Source organism: Ursus arctos, unplaced genomic scaffold (assembly GCF_023065955.2).
Source record: "Ursus arctos isolate Adak ecotype North America unplaced genomic scaffold, UrsArc2.0 scaffold_20, whole genome shotgun sequence".
Classification (NCBI taxonomy): domain Eukaryota; kingdom Metazoa; phylum Chordata; class Mammalia; order Carnivora; family Ursidae; genus Ursus; species Ursus arctos.
In genome coordinates this window covers 15,180,906-15,208,157 of record NW_026622875.1, presented here as the reverse complement: position 1 = coordinate 15,208,157, position 27,252 = coordinate 15,180,906, and the positions used below count along the sequence as shown (strand labels likewise).

General features: G+C 34.4%; 1 protein-coding gene across 10 annotated transcripts in view; it reads right to left on the bottom strand.

The window, feature by feature from the left end:
- Positions 1-4,096: 4,096 nt before the first annotated feature.
- HLTF (helicase like transcription factor) overlaps positions 4,097-27,252 on the bottom strand; it is a 50,640-nt gene continuing 27,484 nt past the window's right edge. For 2 of the 10 annotated variants that reach the window (XM_048216102.2, XM_048216103.2), the window contains exons 15-26: positions 24,040-24,183; positions 22,989-23,127; positions 22,198-22,333; positions 20,538-20,717; positions 15,430-15,554; positions 14,782-14,960; positions 12,930-13,055; positions 12,479-12,591; positions 11,958-12,138; positions 8,623-8,703; positions 6,093-6,264; positions 4,097-5,292 (exon numbers count right to left, since the gene is read on the bottom strand). In XM_048216102.2, the coding sequence (XP_048072059.1) occupies positions 6,112-6,264; positions 8,623-8,703; positions 11,958-12,138; positions 12,479-12,591; positions 12,930-13,055; positions 14,782-14,960; positions 15,430-15,554; positions 20,538-20,717; positions 22,198-22,333; positions 22,989-23,127; positions 24,040-24,183 (1,557 nt within the window). In that variant the 3' untranslated portion in view covers positions 4,097-5,292; positions 6,093-6,111. Of the gene's footprint in view, positions 6,265-8,622; positions 8,704-11,957; positions 12,139-12,478; positions 12,592-12,929; positions 13,056-14,781; positions 14,973-15,429; positions 15,555-20,537; positions 20,718-22,197; positions 22,334-22,988; positions 23,128-24,039; positions 24,184-27,252 lie in introns of all 10 variants that reach the window. The other 8 variants (XM_026497245.4, XM_048216100.2, XM_048216101.2 and 5 more) reach the window with 5 other exon arrangements.

The window sequence follows — 27,252 nt, the reverse complement described above, 5'->3', positions numbered from 1 at the left end:
AAGCACTACTGGAGACTGGTGCCTCCATGTGTCAGGTGCTGTGGTGCCTCTTCTCAAAATACTCCTAAATCCGAGGATCTCCGCCTTGGGGGGTTTATCAGGATGCAACCTATCATAAGTCTCCTAAGTCAAGAGAGATGTGTATAAAATAAGGAGCTGGTTTCCTGCCATCCTCCAAAGGTAACCAAGGTGATTTGGGGAGATTGTTTTCTAAACATCATTATGAATTAGTGAATTTTAATGTAGGTGGTTTCAATCCATTGCAGTTATTCTTAAAGATCTAATTGTTTTACCTTTGTGATTTACATTTTAAGAACACTGCTTTTGCAGCTGGTGGAAAAGAGCTCGAATTGAGGACAAAAGAGTTGATGGGAAGGACAGTTAGTTTACACTGGTGGTCCTGGACAGAGACCGTGGTAATCTAGCATACCTTTCACCAGGATGAAGGCAGTGAAGTTGCTGATGGATTGGATGTAAAGAGTGAGGAAAAAGGAGTAAGTGAAGATGAGGGGCTTGAGCAACTGAGTCTCCAAACTTGCTGCTCCCTAAAACATTGGAGACTTAACTGTAAGTAGTTTCTTATGCCTCATCACTTAAAAATTCTGACTCAGTAGGTCTTGGTTGAGTCTATCGTGTCTCTGCTCCAAGTAACTACCAGGCAATCCAAGACTCTGACCCAAGTAACACTTGTTACATTAAGGAGGTATTTGTACTGAATACAACAGGGAATGAGGTTTTTAGTGGAAGATGCCTGAAGAGGTAAGGTGGCTATTGCATAGCAGGGGGCTCAACTTCTCATTAAAGTAAAGCCTTTCCAAAAGACAGTCTCAGCTCTTTGAGTGATACAGAAAACATTACCATAAATAACATGTATGAATATATTTGTATAGTGTTTACCTTTTTAATGTCACTGAGACTTGAAGCATTACGCTAAGTAAGATTTGGCACATCCTTAAAATAGTCTGCTATGGTTTGCTTTTTTCTTTGCTTATTATTACAAATACACAAATGGATTATAGTCTTATTATATTTGGGTTATTTGATTAACTTATTTCTCTGGGTGTCAGACGCAGAAATTTGACCTCCTTTAAATAAAACTATGTAAGAAAGCATAAAGAAGAAAGTTTACTGGGCATTTACATCTCAGTTCTCCTGTCAATCCTATGATGTATATACAGTATACACATTTTTGCAGATAATGAGAATAAGGTAAATGATTTGCAGATTTTGATTCAAATTTTTGTACCCCAAAGCTATACTTTCTGCATTAAAAAAAAAATGTATGGTCAAAACAGACAATGAAATCAGAGAAACCTCTCTATATAACCAGAAATACAAATGCCAGAAATCTAGGGAGTAATACAATGTATAGTAAAAGAGCTTTCATTTTGCTATGAAGATACGGAACTTGGCTTGAAATAGGACTTGGGAAATACCTTTTACAAAGGCTTTAATTAAATAGGCTGCCTGAAATTATAATATAAAAATAAATGGATAAAATCCCAGGATAGAATTTGTTGGGAGTTTTGGCTGGGACTTGATTCAGCTCCTGAACATACACACGTATCTTATAAGAAGCTTCTATTATCCTGTTTTCTTTCAGTGGTTTTATTGGCCTAGAAGAGGTACAGCTTCTATTACAGGACTGTGCTGTGCTATTGTGATGTATTCAGGGTCGATGTACACCTATATGGGCAAAGGCTCCTTACACCTTATACACAGCAGCAGTTCAGTTCTTGTGATCTACTTACTCTGTATTCACTTGTTTCTTGATGTCCAGTCTATCAGCTATCATTTCTCACTACCGTTGGACTAGAATAAAAATAGGGAAAGAGTCAAATAGTTCAGGAAAGGGCCTTTGAATGCTAGTCCTTTTCCACTGAGTCAAGTACAGTTGAACTTGAACAACACAGGTTGAACGGCGAGGGTCCACTTACACATGGATTTTTTTTTTTTAATACAGTATAGTACTGTATTTTCTTGTCCTTACGATTTTAATTTTCTCCAGCTTTATTATAAAAATACAGTATATTTTATATATAAAGTATGTGTTGTTTTATCAGTAAGGCTTCTGGTTAGCAGCAGGCTACTAGTAGGTAAGTTTTGGGGGAGTCAAAAGTTATATGTGGATTTTCAAGAGCACGGGGGGTAAGCACCCCTAGCCCCCATGTAGTTCAAGGGTCGAATGTATAGGGAATTACTGAAGGCTACTATTTTAGGTGATCGAAGCTTTTTTGGCTCCTGGGTCCCTGGTTGAGATGAACAGAAATCCAGTCTTCAGACAACTAATACTCCCATGCAGTATGTAATCTGAATAATTTAGTGTATTCTGAACTCTGTTATCAGAAGAGATCACAAAATTCATAGCGTTTTCTTTTTACAATTGAGAAAAGTTTATCAAAGCATCAAATTTGTGTATGGGGGGGAATCAAATATATCGACCTGGTGTTTTTTGTCTTAATACTTTTTGTCCCTCCCCTTTTTTTACATTGTATAAGCGATAAAGCTCTAAAGTGAAAAAGCTTACATAATTTAATATTCATTGAAGGCTATTAACTTTTGGAATCAAAAAGGATGACAAGTATACCATAGAAAATAGCATTTAATGTGCAAAAAAGTATCCAGGTTAAGAGGTTGAGAAATCACTGAACTAGGCGAACAGATTTCTTTCCTTGATCTTTTCAAGGATATGCCTTAATTAAGGTGAAGTACTAACTTTTTCAACTATACCTCAAAATCTTTTCCAGGCAGCCTAAAATACCAAGGGTCAGCTAGTAAGATGTGTAAAATGGCAACATTTGTAGAAGTTCAATATATCATTTTTTTAAATCTTGTGAACAGTGGTGGATAGAATAGCCTTTTGCTGTTAAGACAAATTTGCCTACACAAAGGTCAGATCCATGCCTTTGGAGATTAACTCCATGCTTGATCAAGGTCTGTAATTCATGCCTAAAATGAATGTTTATCTTAAATCTCCTTACTTACACCTGCAAGAAGCCTATTATGTCTCTTTCAGTAGAACATTTCTCATGAAATATTTAATTTACCTGTTCTTTACCAACATACTGATACCAGGGCAAGTTTTCTTTAAAAACCTATAGTGTACTATTAGGGAATATCCCTTCCCTCCCCTAATAAAAAACGTAAGTTAGGCATTCAGGAAGCTGTATCCCGGTTAGTTTTATCTGCCTTTATTCTTAATTAACCAGAATGCTGAAAAGACCACAAAGTTACTGAAAACCTTCCTGAAAGTGTTCATGTCTCTTCTTTAGTTAAGTGCAGCACAGACTTAATGGGGAAAGAAAACATCTGCTCACAAGGTTTCTAATCAACAGTTTCCCCTTTGAAGTAAGCAATACTGCAGGAAAGCATCCCAGTCATTATTCACAGCTGCCAGTTTTCTGGCTCCTTTTATTCAGAAGTACCATACAAATAAGGTACCAAATTCCAGAATGTAGAACCTGGTTACTACATATTTACTAATGAATGAGGGAAAATTGTATTATACCTTTTGCAAGTATTTTAAATTTAATATGCTAAAAACTTAAGGTTAAACATCTGAGCTATTTAGCCAAACATGATATTTGTCTGCATGTGTTTAATGAATCTTCCAAATCCTAATGAATAGAATTTTGGCAAGTACTATCAATAATGGAAAAAAATACATCAATGCCTTCGACTTCCCCCAATAGAAAACATATGCTGCCTGAAGATAATTTCATTGGTACTTACTAGTAAACGCAAGATATTTTCATGATTTAGTATTTCAATCCTAGATTAGGGCAAAATCTCTGATACAGAGTGCTATCTATTAATAGTATTATCGCATCTCCTTTTTTTCCTGGCAGATGAGGAAAATAATTGGAACCCACGTTTTAGAAGATCAAGGCACTTAACTTTAAAAATATATACACTCTGATTTCTAAACAAATTTAGTCAAATTGAGCAAAATAAAAAAGATGGTAAAACTTGTTACTCATAGTACTTATGTACTGTCAGTAAACAATTGTGTAAAATGGGTATCTTCACAAGTGGGAGATTTATAAAAAAATTTCCTTCAAAGAAAAAGTCACAAAAATTATGGCACAGAAGAAGCTGATTTTTAAAACTTTTATTGATTTTAAAACAAAATCCAGTTTGAACCACAAAATTGTTTGAACCACAAGTGGGAATACAATGTCTTCAAGATACTTCTAAAGCTATTATTCTACATAATGATAAAACAGAATTAACAAGAGGATAATACGACCTTTTCATTCTGGTGGTTTATAGATTTTCTTAGGATGAATTAAATTTGTTTAACACCATTTAATAGGACTACAAAAACAGGTATTTTTTAAATGGCTTGCCAAATTTATCATTATGAATGTTTAAAAACACAACTCTGTAAATGGGTAAAGAAGCAAGCTAAGTCTTTTACAGTGAGTTTGCAAGGCTTTGCCTTTGTAAGCAAGAAAAGTACATATATAATTTTTTTTTTGCTGAAAATTTTTTGTATTTAATCTCACGGGAATATTGGTATATAGAAATCCACATACTATATTTCATGAGATTTTCATCAACCTGATTGTTTTTGTGTAATGCTAGTTCTACAAGGTAAAGAAATTCCCTATTGCTCCTAATGTTAGTTGACCAACCCCAAGTTGTTATTCCACACTTATCCGTACAGAAAGGTCTATTGATCCTTTTAACCAGCCCTCTGCCTTACCTGCTGCCAAAGAGAAAAGGCGCTGGGAAGATTCTTGCTGTCTAATCCACTGTTCCCTTGGAGCAAGAGACCCAGCACAGGGAGGGGAGAATTTAGCTATTCATAGATTTAGCACGCATCTAGGTGTATGCCCCAGAACACAACACTGCCTCCAAGCTCATCTTTATTTCTTAACACTGTAAGTAAAATGAAAAGTGTTCTTAAGTCTGCACGGTCAAACAGGAAGCTTCTCCTGTTACAGTAATCTTTCTCTGGATTAAAAAGTTCCCGTTAGGGAAAAACACCACTAACTAACGTGATGGCCGAATGTAGAGCTTGTGTAAATGTGACTCAGAGTCATCTAGAATGCCATGGCAACCACTGTGAGTCTGATTATTAACAAAAAAGTAAGAAAAAGAGGACTAATTTTATAGATAAATGTAGGGTGAATTACTAAAGTTCCAAAATCAATGTCTGATTCTAAACACAGTAACAAAGAAATTTTTCCATTCAGGATTAAGATGTCTTTAAGAGTTGAAACGATTTTGGAGGTCATCCAGCCCAACTTCCATCCAGATATCACGCCTCTCACATATAGTAGTCTTCTGAATTATAAAAATTTATAAAGTTATTTTAAAAAAAAAACTACATAAATAAAAATTATCTCTATATATAGAAATATCTATTCAGCAATTCCATAATTTAAATATTCAAATTAAACTGGGTAGAACTGGTTCCTTCTCACCACCACAGACTGTATTTACACACTAACACATCGAATTACATTTAATAGTACTACTTGACTAAAATGGAGAAAAATAGTATTCTAACACAGTCCCTATGTGAATTAGATCTCAAACTGTTAAAAAAAAAATAAGTTAACTTGGTAACCTGGACTTCAGTGTCTCATTTAAGGTTTGATTCTGGAATGCAAATATGGTTTTTCAAAGTAATAAAATCTCTTGTATATAGTCTATGTATTAATTGTTTACAAGGACTGTGAATCCATCACATCACAAATGGGAGGCTCTAGTGATTAACCAAATGTGTCCAACACAGAAAATAACTCTTTATTTGGTCAAAAGTATAAAAGGTTTGACCTTACTTGTAATATGAAAAAGCTGAGTATTTGAAAGATATATGAAAATACTCAGCAAAGACACTATGAAAAGCTGAATAACAAAGTAACTTTCTCAAAAAATTATTTTAGGCCACAGTATATAACAGAACTTATTGCTATTTGAAATATCATTAAAAATAGGTTCATATATAGAAGAGATTGTTTCAGTAATACTTTGCTAATATAAAATGATACGCTCCTTTTAAGAAGACATACTCTAGATCTCATTTCTAAAACTCTATTTTCTGATTTCCAAAATTTCCATATATATCTAATCAAACTGACCTTACCAAAATCCCACAAATTATAAATCAATTAAAGTTCTGATTTCATTAATTTTAGCTTGTTTCATTTCATTAGCATTTGTTTTTTTAGTTCCAAAGGCTCCAGCAGCAAGTTCTCTCTTTGTGTTTTGTATTTTCAGCATATTTTCTTCAACAGAATCCTTCACAATGAACTTGGGGGGAAAAAAAAAGTACTTTTTAGGTCACAATATTTAAACTCTTCAATGAAAAAAAAGAAAATTTAAGACATGTTGAAATGTTGGTCCACTATAAAGAAATCTGCTTTCTTACAGTATTACATAGATTATTGACTGATTTTGAAAGCTATTAGAAACTGGTTAGCTGTCCTTTTTTTCTCAATATGAAGTGAGCATATTTAGAATATGAGAGAATACCAGAGCTGAGTATTGCTTTCCCTCATTATTCAATATGGTTTTCCTGTATAAAGAATATGGCTGTAAGGCCATAAGTTACATCTAAGAACAGCACCAAAACCAGCAAACTTTATAGGCAACTCTGTAAGTGGAATACCTGCAAAATAAATTTAGCATTATATTTAGCCAAATGAGATTTCCCCAGAAATGCAAGAATGTGCCTTTGTCTGGTTTAACTTATAACATGGATAAGTTAAAAAAAGACATCTTCTCAACAGATGCTTAAGAAGCATTTCTAATAAAAAACCTTGATTAAAAAAAAATCAACCTATAAATAAATGTCCCTCAGTCTTACATGTATCCACTAGAAACTCACCAAGAACAATGTACTCACAATGTAAAACAATAAAAGGAACAGTTCAAGAATGATTACTATCACTACTAACAGTCAACATTGTGTAGAGGTCCAGTTACTGTCATAACTATGTAACATTACTGAAATACATAAAAGACCTAAATAAATGAAGAGATATACTAAATTCTTATATGGGAACACTCCTTATTTATAAGGTGTGTTTATATATTTATAAAGACCATTCTCAAATTAATCATAACTTTAATAAATCCCAAACAAGATTTCTTAAATGGGATCTGGTAACCTAAATCCAAAAGTTCAAGAGTAAATAATTGTATTAGCGAATTTCCAAAAAGAAGGGTAATGACAACACTGCCCTACTAGATATCAAAGCATACTTTAAAAAACCATAGTAATTATAAGAGTAATACTGTCCTGGGAATAGGAAAAGAAATCAATGAAACAGAAACACAGGAACAAAGTCTGGAAAGAGACTCACATTAATATATATAAATTAGTTTATGATAAAGTGACATTTCAAATCAGTAGAAAAAAATGATATAAATTTTCTGAAGCTTTTTCATGAAAAAAAGCACCTACGGTTCAAAGATAAGAGTTTGAAATAAGCCATTTCCAATATACATAACAAGAAATTTAAAATCAGAATGTATAAAGGAATCTTTTGTATTATAAAACTATATCTGTACTTAAAACTGGACAAAAACAACCAATTCACAGAAAAAAATATTAACAACACGTAAGCAAAAAATAAGTATGCTCAAGGTCTCAGGTATACGTAAATTAAAAGAGCACTTTTCTGACCATCACATAAAAATTTACATCATTCTCATACATCATTAAGCCTATTTTGAAAACAACTTGAAACAGTTAAAAGAATCTTAAATCCAGAATTCTAGTTTTCTTTCTTTTTTTTTTTTTTAAGATTTTATTTGAGAGAAAGAGAGCCCACAGAGGGCAGTGGGTGGGCAGAGAGAGGGAGAAGCAGACTCCCCACTGAACAGGAAGCCCAACATGGGGCTCTATTCCAGTACCCTGAGATCATGACCTGAGCTAAAGGCAGACACTTAACCAACTGAGCTACCCAGGCACCCCCAGAATTCTAGTATTCTTAATCCTAAAGAAGTATGTAATATAATGCTCATTATGGCACTGTTTTTATTAGCAAAATATTAGATTGGCTAAATAATGGTTTATCTATATATGGATGTTAAAAAGAATGAGTTTGTAGAGTCATCAAATTCACAGAGAGAAAGTAGAAGGGTGGTTGCTGAGGGCTGAGTTTCAATTTGAGATGAAAAAGTTCTGGAGATGGATGATGCTGAAAATTGCACAACAGTGTGAAAGTATGTAATGCCACTTAAGTGTACACTTAAAAATAGATAAAATGATAAATATGTATTTTGCCACTATATGAAAAACAAAAGAAAAGGTTTTATATGTACTTATATGGTAGTGTACTTATATGGGTATAGTCCCCAAAATATACTGTTAAGAGGGCAAAGTATGTTGCAGAATAATAAAGTATGACCCCATTTACCTTAAAAGGAATTTTTTAAAGAAGAGACATGTACATACAACTGAATCTATGTAAACATCAAGAGAGACTTTGAATAACATGTAAAACTACTGATGGTGGTTTCCTCTAGAGGAGATTAAAGCTGACCTTCATATTTTGTTCTACATAATTCTACTGCAATCTTTCATAATATATTCATGCATTATTTGTATAATCTTAAAAACCTCATCAACCTAATTTTAAAATAGATGGCTTAAAAACTCACTTTTGTGATGATAACTTCTTGCTTCTGGCCAAGTCTATGGCATCTGTCGAAGCACTGATCTTCAGCAGCTGGATTCCAGGCCTAATAAGAATATGAATGCGTTGTTATCACCCTGATCTGTGAGTGTTCTGCACAAATCCTGTCATTTCAGTATTACTCATTTACCTTTTACTGACTCAAATTTTTCTGACTTAATTCAGATACTGACATAAATGCTCTGGGGAAAATAATTCACCCCACTCCAAACTATGACAGGCAGGTATTCTCCCCCATCATTTCACTGTACTGCTTCTAGTATCTAATACAGTACCTGATACATAGAAAGCACACAGCTAAGTGATTGTTAAGTAATCAAACAGTATCTTTTTCCATTTTAAAATTGACCTATGTCTGCTTAACAAAGGAAAAAAAAGTGTTACACATCCTCTTCAATGACCTAATTTATATCAGAAAAAATATGTAATTGGGTTCGTTTATGAAGAAGTTTTCTCCCCTTTTGCTGCTCTTTTGATTCTTTTTCTTTCACTTTCTTCCATTTGTTAAATAAAAGTACAAAAAAAGATTTCAGGAGTAAACAAAAGTCCTAAAACTTAAGGGCTTTGTTGATGCAATTTTCTCTATCTATATTTGAATCTGTTTGACTTCAAAATTGAACTAAAGTAACATTAACTCATTAAATACAGGCGTTATCGTGGGGACTGTCTTAAAGTGAAGAATGAAACAATGAAGCACAGAAAAGAATAAGCAAAACAACAGAGTTCTTCAGTCTAGAAAGACAGGAGTCAAGTGGTTTGGAAATACCATCATGAACTATCAGGGTAGAGATTAAACTATGGGATGATTCTTAAAGGGTGTTTAGAGAAAAGGAAACTATATATAAAAGTACGACCTGAAAATGAAACAAAACTGCAAATGCATATGTAGATGACAAGTTTATAGTATGATTCATACTCAGGCTGTTATTTTCTTCTAAAGTTCCCTTGATGGGGCACCTGGGTGGCTCAGCTGGTTAGGCTTCGGACTTCTTGATATTCACTTGGGTCATGATCTCGGGGTCATGGGATTGGGCCCCACATCCTGCTCTGTGCTGAGCACTGAGTCCCCCCGCCTCTGGCTCATACTCTTTTCCAAAAAAAAAAAAAAAAAAATTAAAAATAAATAAAAAATAAAGTTCCCGTGAGCTTTAGTGAAAAAGAGATTTTACTATGGCTGTAATTTGAGTATTGGGTGATTTTTCATATAGAAGTCAGATTTTAAGAATATACTTAGCTTATCATTTTCTAAAACTGATAATCATATTTTATGTATATTCTGTATTTCACAAATGGATACATTTTGAAACCATTAAACCAAGAGCCCAGATAAATAAATGTTCCTTTCTGTTGTCTCTGTTTTATCTAGGAACCTTCTAGTGAGCTGGCAATATACATCTAGTATGACTACCATGAGTCAATTTTTTTTTTTTTTAAAGTAGGCTCCATGCCCAGTGTGGAACCCAAAACGGGGCTTGAACTCACAACCCTGAGATCAACACCTGAGCTGAGATCAAGAGTAGGATGCTTAACCAACTGAGCCACCTAGGTGCCCCTATCAGGGATCAAATTTATCTCATGATAATATAAAACTGATAGCTGCCATTTCACCAGTACTGATGAAGGAAGGTAATTAGCTTTATCAAAAGCCAAAAATCAAACATTTAAAATACACCGTAACTCTAATCCAACATTCCATGAAAAGGTAAAATACTTTCATTAGTAAAGTTTTTTATTCAATCTTATTTTCCTGGGAACTGGCCTTCATTTTAAAGCTAGAAACATGTGAAATATTCAATGAAAAACAATTTACTATGAACTACTAAAACATTCTAGAAGTTTTTTTAAACTACTAAAGAGTACAGTCTGTCATCAGCTTTATAATACTATATTTGGTATCAACAACATTTTCCTTATCAGATACTAAGATGAACAAAAGAAGCAAATAATTTGGGAATTTGTCCAAAAATCATCTTCTAAGATTATCATCAGGTTAGTTAATATGACTTCATATGCGGTTACAAGGACTATTTTTTTTAATAATAACTATAAAATATTAAAGCACTAGCAAAGATTTAAAACTTCATCCACAGAACTAGGCAAGAAAATACAACAGACCACTGCCATCCATAACATTAATGAGAATCTGTGAATGTCAAAATATGGTTCTGGTTGGTATTTTACTGGGGAGGTTACCCTCAGGTGAGGAAAAAGCCTTGGTAGCAGGTGTATGCATGAACTAGATAGCCTAACCAGAATAACTCAAATTTGTATCTCAGTGAACTTTGTTATGAAATTTTCTGAATTTCAGGTAACAAGCTAAAACTACAAATCTTAAATCTGTAAATCATAGAAATAGCAGATAGGGTTGCCTCTAGCCCTGACAGTAACCTAGTGCAAATTAGAAACTGAATTAGTCCAGAGTGCCTACAGCTCCTTGTGCAATTAGAAAAAGGTGCTGCTCCTCTATGCATGCTTCTCTTAGGTCACAATTTGGTGAGTAAAGTTCAGAGTGAATTTTAGCTCCCACCCTACAGCTAGGTCTATATTGTACAACTACAAGTGACTGTACTGTATTAGATGCTAAAATTTATCCAAAATATTCCATTAATGGTATTAGTTCCTAAAACTGTGGTGCTGGACCACCTGTAACTGAATCACCTATGATCTATATAAAAATGCAGTTTCCTGGGTCTCATCCAATAACTCCTTAGCTCTGAAGACAGAGATGAGAAATTACATTTTACCTAATTCTTTGCACATTAACACTTGAGACCATTAATATCACGATGGTAGCTACTTTCTCTACCTTGTCTATAGCCAGATTCCTGGTGCCTGTAAGACTCCCTGACACAACGCAGAAGCGCATTATTTGTTGGCCAAATAAATGAAACCACTACACTAAAGCATTACAAGTTAATAGAAACTAATTCTATATATAGAAGTAGAAAACCACAGCACAGAAATTAAAAACATGGAATCCTGGTTTGCATATTATTGCATGACGTTGGGCAAGTTATTTTACTTCTTTGTGCTTCAGTTTCCTACCTGTAAAATAAGGACAATAATAAAACCTCATAAGGATACATCATAGGGATATCCTAGGGATGCTGTGAGAATTTCAGTTGATATTATGTAAAGCACTTAAAAGAAAGCCCTCAGTACACATTTACTAAGTTAGTATCTATTTCTAAAGTCTGCCTAAGAATTTTCACCGTCAGTTATAACTATGAAGGTATTTACCAAATAGTTTATTTTTTAAAAAAGTTTAATAACATACCAAAATGTTACAGAACTACTTACTGGATCCATTAAGAACACTCGAGAAGCTGCAGAAAGATTCAAACCAACTCCCCCTGCTTTTAAGGATAGAAGCATTATAGTTGGAGATCCTGCTTCAGTGTTTTGAAAACACTGAATTGATTCAACTCTCTTCTTCTGTGCCATGGAACCATCCAAACGAGTAAACACAAATCCAGAGGCTCTAATGGAAGGACAAAAAAGACAAGTAACACTTGTCCATACAATTTAAAAACAGGTTAAGTAATTACAAATCTCTTCATTCAACCAATTCTTCTACTTATTTATTTTGACAAATACTTACTAACCATCTACTAACATGTCATGCTCTGCAGTCAATTTTTTTTCTGATAAATTGCAAACTAAATCTTTAAAATCCTATGCTCCCAGGAAATATTCTTTGTGACTCTGTCATTTTAGATAGACGAAATGAATGTAACTGGTAAAACATAATTATTTTTTGCTATCCAAATCAAAACACATAAAATCCTTTTACTCAAAGTGAGAATCAATATTGAATTTACCTGAGTGGTGTTTCTATTAAAGACAGGAATGTTGTAAACTGAGAAACAACTAAACTTTTTATGTTGGGGTTCTTCTTTCTTAAGTCAATCAGTGCATGCATTAGAGCATTAATCTGAAAAGGAAAAAAAGAATCAGGACACCCATTAGATTCCATTTTGAATGGGCAAAATACATAAAACTTTTTTAATTAGGAAAAGAATGTTCCTGCCCCATTATTTCTCTAAAATGCAAAAGTAAAAGACAACTAATGTTTTTAAAAATTAGGACTGAAAGAATGCACTCATAAACTGAAGCTCCTTTCTTCTCAAATTCACTAGAAATAAAAATGTTAACACCAACAGAAGATAATATTCAAATGATAGTACTAAATAGATTTAGATAGAATTATTTTAAGACATGGTACCCTTTTATAAACATAAATACTCAAATATTTGCCCATGTGTATTTTACCTTCGAACTGGATGTCCATTCCATATTAGACTTTTTCTCAGTGTCACACGCCAATTCTTCTGGAGGACATTCTAATAAATTGTCTCCATGTATATCATTTCTGCATAAAGGACATTTAGCATGTGGCTATACAAGAAAGAATAAGATATGAGTGAAGTTTATCAGAGGAAAAAATATAAATTTACCTAAAATTTTTTAAAAGTATGGTAAATTCTGTATCCTTAATAGCTAGCATTTTATTAAACTTTTTATTAGATTCATCCATTTGAGATAAATCTGTACATGCTGAACTCCAGGCAGATGTAATGTTGTTATGTGTTAAGTGGGACTGGGTAAGAAAGGGAGCAAAAGTATGGTATGTGATCTTGATGACTAGCGGGAGCTTGAAACAAGTAATATAATACAATTTGCCCTTGAACACGGGTCTGAACTACAGAGTCCACGTATATGAAGATTTCTTCCCAATAAATACAATACAGTACCATAAATGGATATTCTCTTATTATTTTACTATTTTCTCTAGCTTACTTTACTGTAACAATACCACATACAGGCACGCCAGGTGGGCTTAGTTGGAGGAGCATGCAATTCTTGATCTCGGGGTCATGAGTATAAGCCCCACACTGGGTGCAGAGATAACTTAAATAAAAACTTTAAAAAGAATACCATATATAACAAAAAATATGTGTTAACTGTTTATGTTATCGGTAAGGCTTCTGGTTGACAGATTAGTAAAGTAAGTTTTATAAGAGTCAGAAGTGATATTCACGTTTTCAACTGCACAGGGGGTCAACACCCCTAACCCCTGCATTGTTCAAGGTGAACTGTACTATTTACAGACAACTTAAAGAAACCATGAATAACATCCTGAAACTAACTACAATACAGCACACTAGTTGGAACTGTTCATTAGAAGAAAAGAAAATTTCCTTCTTAATGGCTTATAAAGCTAGTCTAGACCTGTTAAATCCTATCAGGCTCATTCAAAGCAATATTTGTTGTGTCCATTTGTACCAAGACATGCTAATAAAATATCTCCTAAATAACTATATACCAAATACCATAACAAAAAAAAAAATTCTGAAACTGAAATAATGTTAAAAAGTATAGTGGGGTTACCTTTAGGGAGGAGGGAGAAGGTAACAGATTGGGAGCGGACACAAGGAGACCACGGCACATGGATGTGTTTACTTCGTAATTCACTCAACTGTACAATCATGACCTATGCATTTTTTTTCTACATATATACCAATGAAAATGTTAAAAAAAAAAAAAAACTCTACCTCAGAAGAACTGCTTAAAGGATTATTCCACTTCAATAAATTCTACCAAACGTAAGAATCCAGACCTACCTTATCCAATAGCCAATAAACACGTGACAATTAAGCCCTTGAAATGTGAAGCCAAACTGAGATACGCTGTATATGTACAATACCACCAAACTTTGAACACGTAAGTTAAAAAATCATGTAAATTATCTCAATAATTTTTATATGATATATTGGATAAATAAAAATGTCATTAACTTCATCTATTTCTACTAGAAAATTTAAAATTACCTTTGTGTCTCACATTATTGATCTATTATTGGACAGCAATGATCTTAACAATAGAACTAGGATATTCTGATCATGCCTCTAAAAGTGTACTGTCTTTTTATGTTTAAAAGGGCTTACTTATAAGAAATATATCACTATGAAACACTGACATACATAATTAACCATAAAATGTGCACTAGTAAATCCAAGTGCAAAACTCTTTATAGTCTGTTTAACTGAGATTTCATTACACTCAAGATGGACTAGTATACCATTCCATCAAACACTGAATCCATACCTTGCATAAAACTAACCTGCTCATTTTGAATGACTTGGCAAATACAGGGTTTACAAAAGACATGTGCACAATGTGTTATGACAGGAACTGTTAAAGAATCCAAGCAAATTGCACATTCTTCATCAGAACCTGAGCTCAGAATTAACTTCATCTTCCTTATTAACTTCTTTCGTAGTTCTTCAGGTGTATCATTTCCTAGAGAAAAGGCTGAAAAATTAATTTCACAGCAAGATTTGTAATATGACTAGACAAATTAATCTTCTTATATAGGGAAAAGTTTTGCTTGGGTAGTCCTTATTTAGGCTTTTTCTATTACAGGAAACAAGCATGATTTAAATTTAAAAATTCAGAAGCTAAAATAGTAGCTACCCCATATAATACACCTTAAACAAAAGCAATATTACAATCTGCACATACTACCACAGAACAAAAGGCAGATCCAATGTGAAACAACTATCTAAGAGTATCACTGGAAATCCTGGAAGATATCATTATTATTCCATTTCACTGGTAAGAATTTGTGAGTATATTCTACTTGTGTCCTATTGTAAAAACAATGTCCATTTGACACAAATAAGACACTATAGGCCATATGAAAAATTTCTGATTCTGATTTAAATATCCCTAACAAATATAAGAGTGTAAATAAATCACATCTACTTACCTGAGGGACCACTGGAAGACACCACGTTTGTAAGAAGGTGAGTATGACAGCAAATCTGCCGCAATCTAAGCAAAAGACCCAGGACATCCGCATAGTGTGCAAGGACAGTCCCTTCATTAAAATACCTAGAGGTAAAAAAATGTTCAACATTATGAAGGCCTCTAAACAATATTATTCCCTATTCTGAAACTGTGGAATAAAAATGGCATTGTTCTTTTCTTCTCTGGAAATCACTTCAAAACTACCTTTAATGAAACCACAAGAGATTTATAACCATAAAGCAAAATATATGAGAAATGGCTGCCAATTGCAATAGAAATCGGATAGGAAGACGCTGAGAGGACTACAGATCTCAAACAGACCTGCCAGAGCACAATTCTTCAAAACAGATGGCAAGTCCTGAGGGGAAAATCAACATCTTTCATGTGCAAAAACAAAAAACAGGGTACATGGCTGTGGTCTGAACTTGCATGGACAAGTTTTACACTAAGAAGAGAAGGCAAGCTAAGTAAGGAAACACAACAGACCTACTGTGTTTCCAGAAAAGATTATGGGCACAAGATTCCGCATTATAAGGAACCCTACAGCTTCTGATCTTTGTTGTGTAAGCACAAATAAAACCTAAAACAACTCAGATATAACCCTGAATCATAATTAAATAGGGATACTTGCTATTGGCCTGGGACACAGCTATGCCCCATCCCCCCATTCATATTAATCTCTTGCAAATAGCTAGGCCAGAAAGAACATTCAAATATAAGTAATAATCAGCAAAGAGCAAGGGAGGAACAAGTGGCAGTGAAAGAAAACTCACCAAAAAAATGTTGCAATGGTGCAAATAAAAATTATGAGCAAGGATACTGCCATGATTTATCATCATGGCAAAACAACACAGAGATGAAAAATGAGGTGGTACAGCTCAGGAGTGTGAAATAGAAAAGTGAACCATCAGAGAAATGAAAGCCACACTGAAACCAGCATAAAAGAGACAAACCACTGTGAAAAACATAGGAAAGAATGTGGGAAACATAAGAGATAAAAAGTAAAACAGACATAAAGGATTAGAATAACATGATACCTATGGAAAACAAAGAACATCCAACACATATAAAAATAAAATAATGGAAGAGAAAACAACATTTAAGGAACACTTTACAGGAAAAGGAGTAAAAAAAAGCCTGAAATCCACAGATTTAAATGGTACCACGTGTTCCAGAAAAAAAATCAACCGCCAGGTACTGGTCAAATTGCGAGACTTTAAAGAAAAACATTAAAATAAAATCAGGGTTTTCAATGGAAAGTATAGCAGAACAATGACAGTACAGGAAGAATGGATGATTCAAAAATTATACACTAAGTCTATCACGTACTTAAGTATATTAAGGAAATAGAAAAAGAATAGCCTAATGTTAGGAACACAGACTCCAGAGCTAGGAAACTTTGGGTAGGTTTCTTAACCTGCATCTTCAGCTTCTTCAGCTTTAACAGTGGCATGGTAGTAATACATGCCTCATAGGACTGTTGTATTAAAAGAAGTTAATATATGGAAAATATTTAGAATAGTGCCCGGACTATGGTAAGTTAATATAACTATATGTATAATATCTACTGTTACTATTAGTAATACTACAATTACTTCTAAATATGCAATAATACAAAAGGGAACATAATATAAAGGTTGAACTTATAAGCTCTAGAACCAAACTGCCTGAATTTAAATACCAGCTCTGTCATTCACTAGCTGTGTGACACAGTACAAGTTACTTAACTGCTCTGTGCCTCAGATTCATCTATAAAAATGTGGGTAATCATCATACTGACTTAATAAGATTATTGTTAATTAATACATACAAAGCACTTAGGGGGTGCCTGGGTGGCTTGGCTGGTTAAGCATCCGGACTCTTGGCTTAAGCTCAGGTCATGATCTCAGGGTCCTGAGATCCATCCCGTATTGGGCTCTGCGCTCAGCACGGTGTGTACTTGAGATACTATCTCACTCGCCCTCTGCCCTTCCCCCCACTCACACTTGCACTAAATAAATATAATTTTTTTTTTTAAAGATTGTATTCATTTATTTGAGAGAGCGAGCATAAGCAGGGGGAGCGTCAGGGAGATGGAGACGGAAAAGCAGGATCTCCGCAGAGCAAGGAGCCCAACGCAGGGCTTGATCCCAAGACCCCAGGATCACAACCAGAGCCGAAGGCAGACACCTAACGACTGAGCCACCCAGGTGCCACTAAATAAATAAAATCTTTAAAAAATACATATAAAGTACTTAAATGAATGCATAACACCGAGTAAGTGCTCACTAAATGTTACTAAATGTACTACATATTAAAAAGAATACTTTAAAAATAACCTATTTTCTAAGGGTTCAATAAAGTTATTCTTCTTAACCTGAATAATCTTTCAAACCGTCTATTCCCTGGCATGGTCACTTACTACACTAATAGTCAGCATTTCAGTTTAACAAATCTCTTTTGAGTACTAGATAATTAGAGTAGAAGCCTCCTCCAACCTCACTAGCCACTGGTCTTTGTTAGACCTGTTCTCTAACTTCACTCGCTTTTGGTGATCTCATCCAGACTCATGCTTTAATTACCAACTACAAACAGGTGACTTTCAAATTTACATCAAGAACATTCCCATGAACTCTAATCTTACATCTGACTACAAGACATCCCCACTTAGAAATCTCAGAGGCATCATGCGATCAATAGGTCCAAAACTGAACTTCTGATCTTCCCTGAAAAAACTGTTCCTCCCATAGACCAATTTCTGCAAATGGTAATTCCAACCTTCTAGTCACACTCATGTGAAAAACCTTGGTGTTATTTTGACTCCTCTCTCTCACTCTCCATACCATATCAATTAGCAAGCTCTGCTGGCTTTGCCTTCAAACTATAACAGAATCCAGCTATTTTTCACCCCCTTCATCACTACTACTACTGTAGTGAAAACCACCATGATCTCTTTGATTACTGCCACTGTTCTCCCTCATGCCCTTACTCCTAGAATATCAAACTTAACACAACAGCCAGTGATCCTTTTAAAATATAAATAAGATTATGTCACTCTCCTGGGTCAAAACCCTTCAAAGTTTTCTAATCTAATAAAAAGTAAAAGCCAAAGTCCTTGAAATATGCACAATGCCTTACAAAACCGTCATGTACTCCCACTCCAATCTCTGACATCATCACGACATTTGCACGTATTATCCAGCCACACTTACCTCTTTACTGTTCTTCAAGTTCACCAAATATGCTTTCAACTAAGGGGCTTTACATTTGCTATTTCTTCTGCCTGAAATGTCTCCCAACTCCATTCTTTTAGATCTTTTTCCACATAGAACCTTCTCAGTAAGGTCTTCAGTGAATACCCTTTTAAAACAGTTTCAGCACTCCCTATCTCCCAATTTTTTTCCATCCTATTTAATTTTTATAAATTGCCTGTTCCCTCCATTAAAATATAAACTTCTTGGGAGTGGAGATTTTTGTCTATTTTATTATGCTATATATCCCAGTATATGTTACACAGGCACATATTAAATTTTGATTGAAAGAATGAATATGAAGGAAATTTCAATCACAACTGCAAGATTTTGAACTCTGAAATCACTTGCTTAGTTAGAACAATCTTATTCAATCTAATTCCTGTTAAACCTGCTTTGTATTTCAATGAAGTTCTTGAGTCTGAAGATTCCCCTATTTTCTCAGCCCTGTTCTGCCTTCACTTGTCTCCTACTCATTTTGGTCCCGTGGGCATTCACACCAAACATGTTCTTGCTTGGACTAGAATTTCTCACCTTTTACCAATCCCCGACCCCTTTATAATCTCCTTCAACAGTTCCTATTCCCAGATTTCACGTGTTGTTTGGAAAGTCATATTGACTTCTACATATATCCAAAACTACATGAAACCTATCTACCACATTAAAAACCTTACAACTTTTTTTTTTTTTTAAGATTTTATTTATTTATTTGACAGAGAGAGAAACAGCCTGTGAGAGAGGGAACACAAGCAGGGGGAGTGGGAGAGGAAGAAGCAGGCTCCCAGCAGAACAGGGAGCCTGATGCAGGGCTCGATCCCAGGACCCTGGGATCATGACCTGAGCCAAAGGCAGACGCTTAATGGCTGAGCCACCCAGGCGCCCCAGAACCTTACAACTTTTTATAATGGCTGTAAGTCCCGCTATCTTCCTCACATTCCCACCACCTTTCCCTGTAGATACCCTTGTCTCCTATTTCACTGACTATACTCTTTACCCTCCACTAGGCTTCATTTTTCTCTACCAATTTGCTTTATTCTCTTCTCTATCTGTAGTCTCTTCCATGCTCTCTTCTCAAGGCAGTTAACCCAAATAAATGCAAAAAACTGACAGAGCAACCAATTATCAATCCTATGTATCAGTCTCACTTTCTTCTTCCTTTTGCAAACTTCATGAAAAATGGTCTACCCCAACCTACAGCTGCTACCTCTTTGAAATTCCCTTACTCCTACAATTTGGTACACACCTCAGTATTCTGGTGAAACTATGCTAAGAGTTTACACCGGTAACTTCTGAATCACCAAATTAAACAGCTTTTCTAAGTCTCTGCATCATGTGACACTACTGACCATTCCTTCTTTCTTGATTATGCTTTCATTGGATTCTCCAACAGTTTTCTTTACTTTTTTCCTAATTCTGCCCTTGACGGAATCTTCTACAGTAATTTCTCTTTATTTTCCTATTTCTTAAATGTGGACATTCCCCAAAGTTTTGTTCCTTAAATAGGTTTATTATCTCTCGCTATATATACTTCTCTCAATGTTTTTACCTACTCCCATGATAGAGAGCCAGGAATAGATGCAAGGTCTTCTGACTAGCCACTCAGAACTTGCCATTTCAAGTAAACTTGTAATTTTTTCCTAACTTAAGGAATTACTTACCTGTAAATTATAATACTATTTCATTTACTTCAACTAATTTGTAAAAAGGAATTTAAATAAAGCAGCAAATTATCTTTCAGTATACTTCAGATTTTACTAACATTTCTAAGAAATACTATTCAGTTAAATAGGAAAGAAAATAAAAATTATCTTCTAAAATGTCTTTCTTTTTTCCGTACCTTCCAATAGTAGCTCTGCCTTCATTTTTCACAGACTGATAAATTTTTCTCTCTTCATCTGAAAGTGTAATGTGCTGAATAAATACTTTACGTTCTGGTAACTCCAAAACAGGTTTTCCTTTAATTTTGCTTGTCTTTGTTCTTCTTAGGGTAATATTTTTAATTAGGGATTGTAAACGCCTAAGTCAAAATAAAACAAGTAATCACGTAACTTTTTATTTCTATATAAGTTGATTCAACAAGAACAAAAAAAATATTTTAATATATTACTATTTTAGAACCTAAAGGTTTTTTTAAAAAAAATCCCTTTGAGTCTTATCCAATCTGATAATCATAATCTACCAATAGAAAATTATAGCAATAATGCATTCATTGCCCTCAATTCAATACTTGTCAGTTTAATCTTCTTTTATCCTGTCTTTATTTTTCTTAACTTCTCCCCGTTTTTGTTCTATTCACTAACTTTTTTACTTCTTGCTTCTGTCAAATACATCATCCAATATTCAACGTTCACACTCTTAAGTAGCTACACAAAGTGCAAGGCATTATACTATATCATAAAACTATAAATATGAGGAAAGATCTTATCTTCAAAAAGATTTTTCAGTAATATGAAATTCAAGGTACAAAAATAAGTGATTTTTACAAAGTAAAGATGCCAAAAAAATTAAAACATGATGTGACAATTCAGAAGAGAGAAACTCCTTCTATGTTCTACAACCTTTATACTCCCTTCTCAACATCAGAAAAAAAGGAGGCACATCAATTCTTTAAGGAAAGAAAGGTTTTTAAAGAAAGGTTTTTCCTAACACTGAAATATAAATACAATTTCTTAAATCAGAATTTACATAGTTGGTTCTGAGAATCAAGCCGTTTTGTAAACTAGGGTGGTGGCTTTTGAACCTTTTCACAGGAAACACATTTTATTCCATCTTGCAAACGTATCTATAAAAACACATACACGTATAACAGAAACCTTTCACAAAACAATACTTACTATATGCAAAGATTTATATTTCTTTAAATCTTCTACTCTATTTCATTTTCTTTTATAATCCTAGCTGCCATCTTTATGATGATTTCACAACCTGCTAATGGATCCCAAACTCTGAAAACCACTGTTCTAGGCAAAAACCTTAAGCCACATATTAGCCTAGTAAGTACCCTGTGAAATGGCTATCACCAAACTGAATTTTATTATCTGTCTCCATGAGATCCAACTTTCTTCCTTAAACTCTTGTTGATACCAATGTATGTCATACCATTCAATTACCACTATATAGAGCTACACAAGGTAAACTGTGAAAATTTAATATATATTAGATCCTCAGACCATACAGTTTTTCCTGCCATTGTTTAATCAATTAATGGTGATTTCAGGGGCAAAAGCAACACTCAAAGACCATAAAGCTCTGTCTTTTCTTTCAGTTTGACTAAAATCAAAGAAAGGGAAGGCTTATGTGTTTTAGTGATAGTATGAAATCCTTGTCTCCCCAAACAAGAATCACCAGATTCTAAGAGCCAAAGGCATTAAGGTATAAATGCTTTTGGGAGAAGAAAGCCAACAGTGAAGTTAAAATAGTAATCAAAGTGACAATTGGTTCAAGCTGCTTACAGTTATTTATTGCTAATATTAATCAGTTTTCATAAAATTACTTACCTAAGTCCTCCTTCATCTCCCATTGTGACAGGACGCTGTATTGTTCTATGCCACCATTCTCTATCAAGAAACGGTTTAAGTTTTAAAAAGGAAAGAAGAGACCACAAGTCCTTTAAAGAATTCTGAATCGGAGTACCTAAAAATAACAGAAAAGTGTTTTAACTCTATAAGTGTATCCATTTAGAATATGCACCTAACGCAATCAGAGGAAACAATAGTTGAAAATGGGCATTCTGCACTGGGCACAGAGACTAACTATTAAGGTATAACTATAATCCATTAAACATAAACCCAATCTCAAAATATAGTTTTGCTCTAATTTTCAGCTCTCACTTGACACACTAACAAAGAAAAAGACCGCAGGTCCAGTAAATTCAACTTTCTCCTTATCCAAGAACATGTGTTTATTTGGTTTTAAATTAGCAGTACTAGCAAGAAGGAAAAAGTGAATCTGAGTTTACATTCTCTTCCGCATTTTCTAGTAGAGGTGTCAAAAGTAGCAAACAGGCTTGGCTTCAATGTGAGAAATAGAGAAATAGAGATTCTGACTGGAGAATTAAAGTGTCTAATGAATCTCCGAAGTTTAAAAAAAAGCCTAGTGATTATTCCATAAATTGACTATAATTCAAATGTTGCCACAGCATGGGCAACTGTGAAAAACAAGTCAAAGTATTTTATTAAATGACTTCTATGATTAATTATAGACAAACCTGAAGTTTACAAAGTTACCTCACTAAAACTTACTGAATGATACATATTTGAGAATTCTTAAAAAAATATAACCTTTTTACCTGTTAATACCCATCTTCTTTCTGCTTCTAAATCAAGTACAGCTTTTGTCTGTTGAGCATTTGGATTTCGGATGGCATGTCCTTCATCCAGTATCACTCTTAGCCACCTTATGCTATGTAATGGACTATCACCTTTAGTCTGAAATAAATGTTTCATGTGAATTAAAAACACAGGCAAGTAAAAATATTACTTCATGTAATTTGATAAATACAAGTTATTATTCTTTAATATTAACACTTACTATGTGGTAGATACTGCTTTAAAACTATATATATATTAAGTTATTGACTGCTGAAAAGCTTATGAAGTATTAGTATTTACTCCTATTTTACAGATGAGAAAACTGAAGCACCAAGGCTGGGAAGCATGTTGCTCAAAGTACCACAGCTAGGAAACAGCAGAGCTACCATTTAAACCTAGGTAGTCTAGCATCTATTGAGACTTTGGTTCAATACACTGAGCTAATTCTGCCTTAGATTAAAACTGTGTTAACAGAAAAATTTTCAGTTGTAGGAATTATTTGAATACAACCTAATTAGTTTTTCTTATGTTAAAGTTAATAACGTTCTTACCAGAAGACCAAAATTTTGACAATAAGGTATTCTGAAAAACATTTTAACAATTGGAATTACAGGCAAACAAACAACAATTAAACTTCTAAATTAACTGGGAAACTCATGAACTTCAGCTATTAAAAAAAGGCTTACTTTTAAACTGAGATAATTATTAATCAAATCACTGTGATAGAAAATAATATTCTAAAATACTAGAAAAAACAGAATTCACTTATAAACTGCTATATAAACTTAGTACAATTCCAATGTAAAACTGTAATTTCAAGTGTTCAAAATGGAAAATATTCATAATCAGCTGAAGAATGTTCAGACTTTTTTGCAGAATATTAGAAAACGATTTCCTATTTACTTCCTACATATTCTTAAGTATGTAGAAAGAAAGGAAGAGTATAAAGTCTGAATTTTAGAATGCTTTAGAAACCTGAAGCATATTTCTTAAATTCAACTTCTGAAATATGAGTCTCAGCATACTTACTCCATAGTCATGAGTTAAAATGTTGTATGTAGTCAAAACAATATCCTGTTTTGCAAGCAAGGCTGGGTCTCTTATACGATCAGGACCATAATAAACATAAAAATTCAAGTGCACATCTGATTTTATATGTTGTCCAAACTGGTCCTAGAAGAAAATTAGAAATATTTAAAATAATAAAACAGATTAGTGTCACGTTTGATATAAAAAACTACTGTCCTGTACACAAACCAGACTACTAAAGTTACATAAAATCAAGTTTCCTGCAATCTAAACTACAATAAGAATGATAATAACAATACTAATTATTATTTTACTGTCAGGAAAACGGATATATATTCAATAATAATAAATTATATAAATTTTGTTTGGCCCTACCAATGAGCAGACACTTCATTTTTAGGAGGAAAAATAACCAAATTTCTTTAAAACTGTAATTTTTAAAAATTTTTTCAATATTTTAACAGAAAGGATCTTTAATGCTTCCCGTTAGTAAAGTTTGTAATATCAAAATTAAACCGTAAAAGAGCAACCAATATTTTCAAGAACATAGGCAGAGATTTAAGCATAGTATCTACTTTCATTCATTTATCACAGACCTACTATTTGCCAGGTTATCAACCAGAAAGTAGTATAGCTAAAAAGAAAAATAAGACCTGGTCCCAGCCCTCTCTGAGGAAATGATCTGTTTAAAACAACTGATGTTTTCTCTCAAATCTGAGAGATGCTGAGCAGGAAAAAAAAATCATGATTAGCCTGGGGGAGGAAAAAAAAAGGATACCAGAGAGGGGCGCCTGGGTGGCTCAGTCAGTTAAGTGTCTGCCTTCAGGCTCAGGTCACAATCCTGGGGTCCTGGGATTGAGCCCTGCATCAGGTTCCCTGCTCAGTGAGGAATCTGCTTCTCCCTCTGCCCCTCCACCTTTCCTCCCTGCTTCTGTGCTTATTCTCTCTCTCTCAAATAAATAAAATCTTTACCAAAAAAACCAAACAAACAAACCAGAAAAACAAAGCTGAGAATCTATTAGGTGAGAGATGATAAGGCCTTAAAGTATCAGAGTTAAGAACAGAACAGGAAGGACAGGTGTAAAAGAAAGATACCAAGAAAAAGGGACTGACAGGACTTGACTAATTAAATATAGGATATGAAAAAAAAGGGAGAAGACAAGCCTCTGATACTTGAAGCGAGTGCCTAGAAGAACTGTGTGATAAAGATGTAAGGAAGTTTAAAAAAAGAAGGGAAAAATGGGTATAAAAATGAGAAAGAAATGGGGCACCTGGGTGGCTCAGTGAAGTGTTTGACTTTGGCTGGCTCAGGTCATGATCTCGGGGTCCTAGGATCAAGCCCCACGTTAGGGGTTTGTGCTCCACAGGGAATCTGCTTGATATTCTCTCTCTCCCTCCCTCTGTCCCCCTCCCCCAGCTCATGCTCTTGCTCTTTCAAATAAATAAAATCTTAAAATGAGAAAGAAATAGTAAGTATTACTTCAGACATTTAAAATTCCTGGACAGTACAGAATGTCTTACTGGAGACGTATACTAGGAATATTTATTTATTTACTTTATTTATTTTTAAAGATTTATTTGAGAGAGAAAATGTGCAAGTGGGGGGATAGGCAGAGGGGGAGGGGGATTAGGGAGAGAGGCGGAGAGAGGGAGAGAATGAATCCCAAGAAGGTTCTCCACCAAGTGTGGAGCCTGACACAGCTCAATCCCAGGACCCCGAGATCATGACCTGACCGACATCAAGAATTGGACACTCAACAGACTGAGTCACCCAGGTGCCCCTACTAGGAAAAATTAAGTATTGGTCTGTAATGCAATGCAGAGATGGACTTTATAAAATTATCATCAGATAGTACATGAAGCTATAGGAATGTTCTAAGAACATGCATAATGAGAAAAGGAGGTTGGGGCAGAACCTACAGAATGGCAGTATTTAAACAGTGGGCTTGTTTTTACTGGGGTAGTTTAAAATATTCAGCAAAGAAAAAAATAAAAATAAAGCAAATGTGGCAGACTTTTGAAATTCCTGAATCTTAAGTAAATGCAAATCTCATTAAAAATTTTCCCAATATTTCAGAAAAGATACCATGCTTTAGGGTTGGGGGGGGGAAGGAAGACTAAATAGAAACCATGGGAGAAAAACAGTAGTCAGAAAGTTGGGGAAGCAACAAAATTTGGGGGGGAGGGGAAGAAGAGCAAAGTTTAAAAAAGGAATACAAGGTTGATTTTTTAACTGCTAATTTATGTTCATTCCCTCTCTCTATAAAAAGATTTAAAGATGGTTTACAAAATAAGACATAACAAAATGCTGTAAAAAGAGCAGAGGAAAAGAAAAAGGTAACTCACTGGACACGGCAACAATGAGGTCACTGAAGGCCGTCAGAGTTTCTATAGAGGGTGGGACCAAAAACGAGACTACTAGGGGCTGAAGAGAGAATGATACCTGAAATAGTAAAGGCAAAAATACTAAGAAAGAGGATAAAACACTAAAGAGTAAAAGGTGAAAACGCAGAGAATTTTATTAAGAAATCTGGTGGAAAAGGAAAAGAGAAAGAATTCAATATGAGAAAACTGAATTAATGTGCTGCCTTGAAATGGAACAGAACAAATTTGTGGCAGGATTAGACCAGAAATAGAAAAAAATTACCTTTCCTAGAGAAAGAGAATGATAGTATTGAGTTTCTAGTCACTGTGCTTCAGTTGTACATATGTGTGTGTGTGTGTGTGAATAAAATATGTGTTATTTCATTTTCTCTTGGGAAGATAACTTGTCCAAATATCCAGAATAAGTATGTGGTGGAAGTGGGATTCGTATCTTACACCTTTAACTGGACTCTCCCCTATCTGAAGACAAAAAAAGGATAAGGTAGTTCTAGCTTGCTCATTAGGGTGCCATGTCATTTACTTGGAGGCTACGAAGAGAGTAGCTTATTGAGAGACTGAAAATTCTAAATTTTTTTAAGATTGTATTTATTTACTTGAGAGAGCACACGCATACACGCACGCATGAGCAGAGGGAGGGGCAGAGGGAGAAGCAGACTCCCCCGATGAGCAGGGAGCTCCACTCAGGGTTCAATCCCGGACTCCAGGATCATGACCTGAGCCCAAGGCAGACGCTTAGCTGACTGAGCCACCCAGGCACCCCACAAAATTCGGATTCTTGACAAGGAATCTATATGCCCAACCATCCCTCATTCCTTTAAAAATCATTTT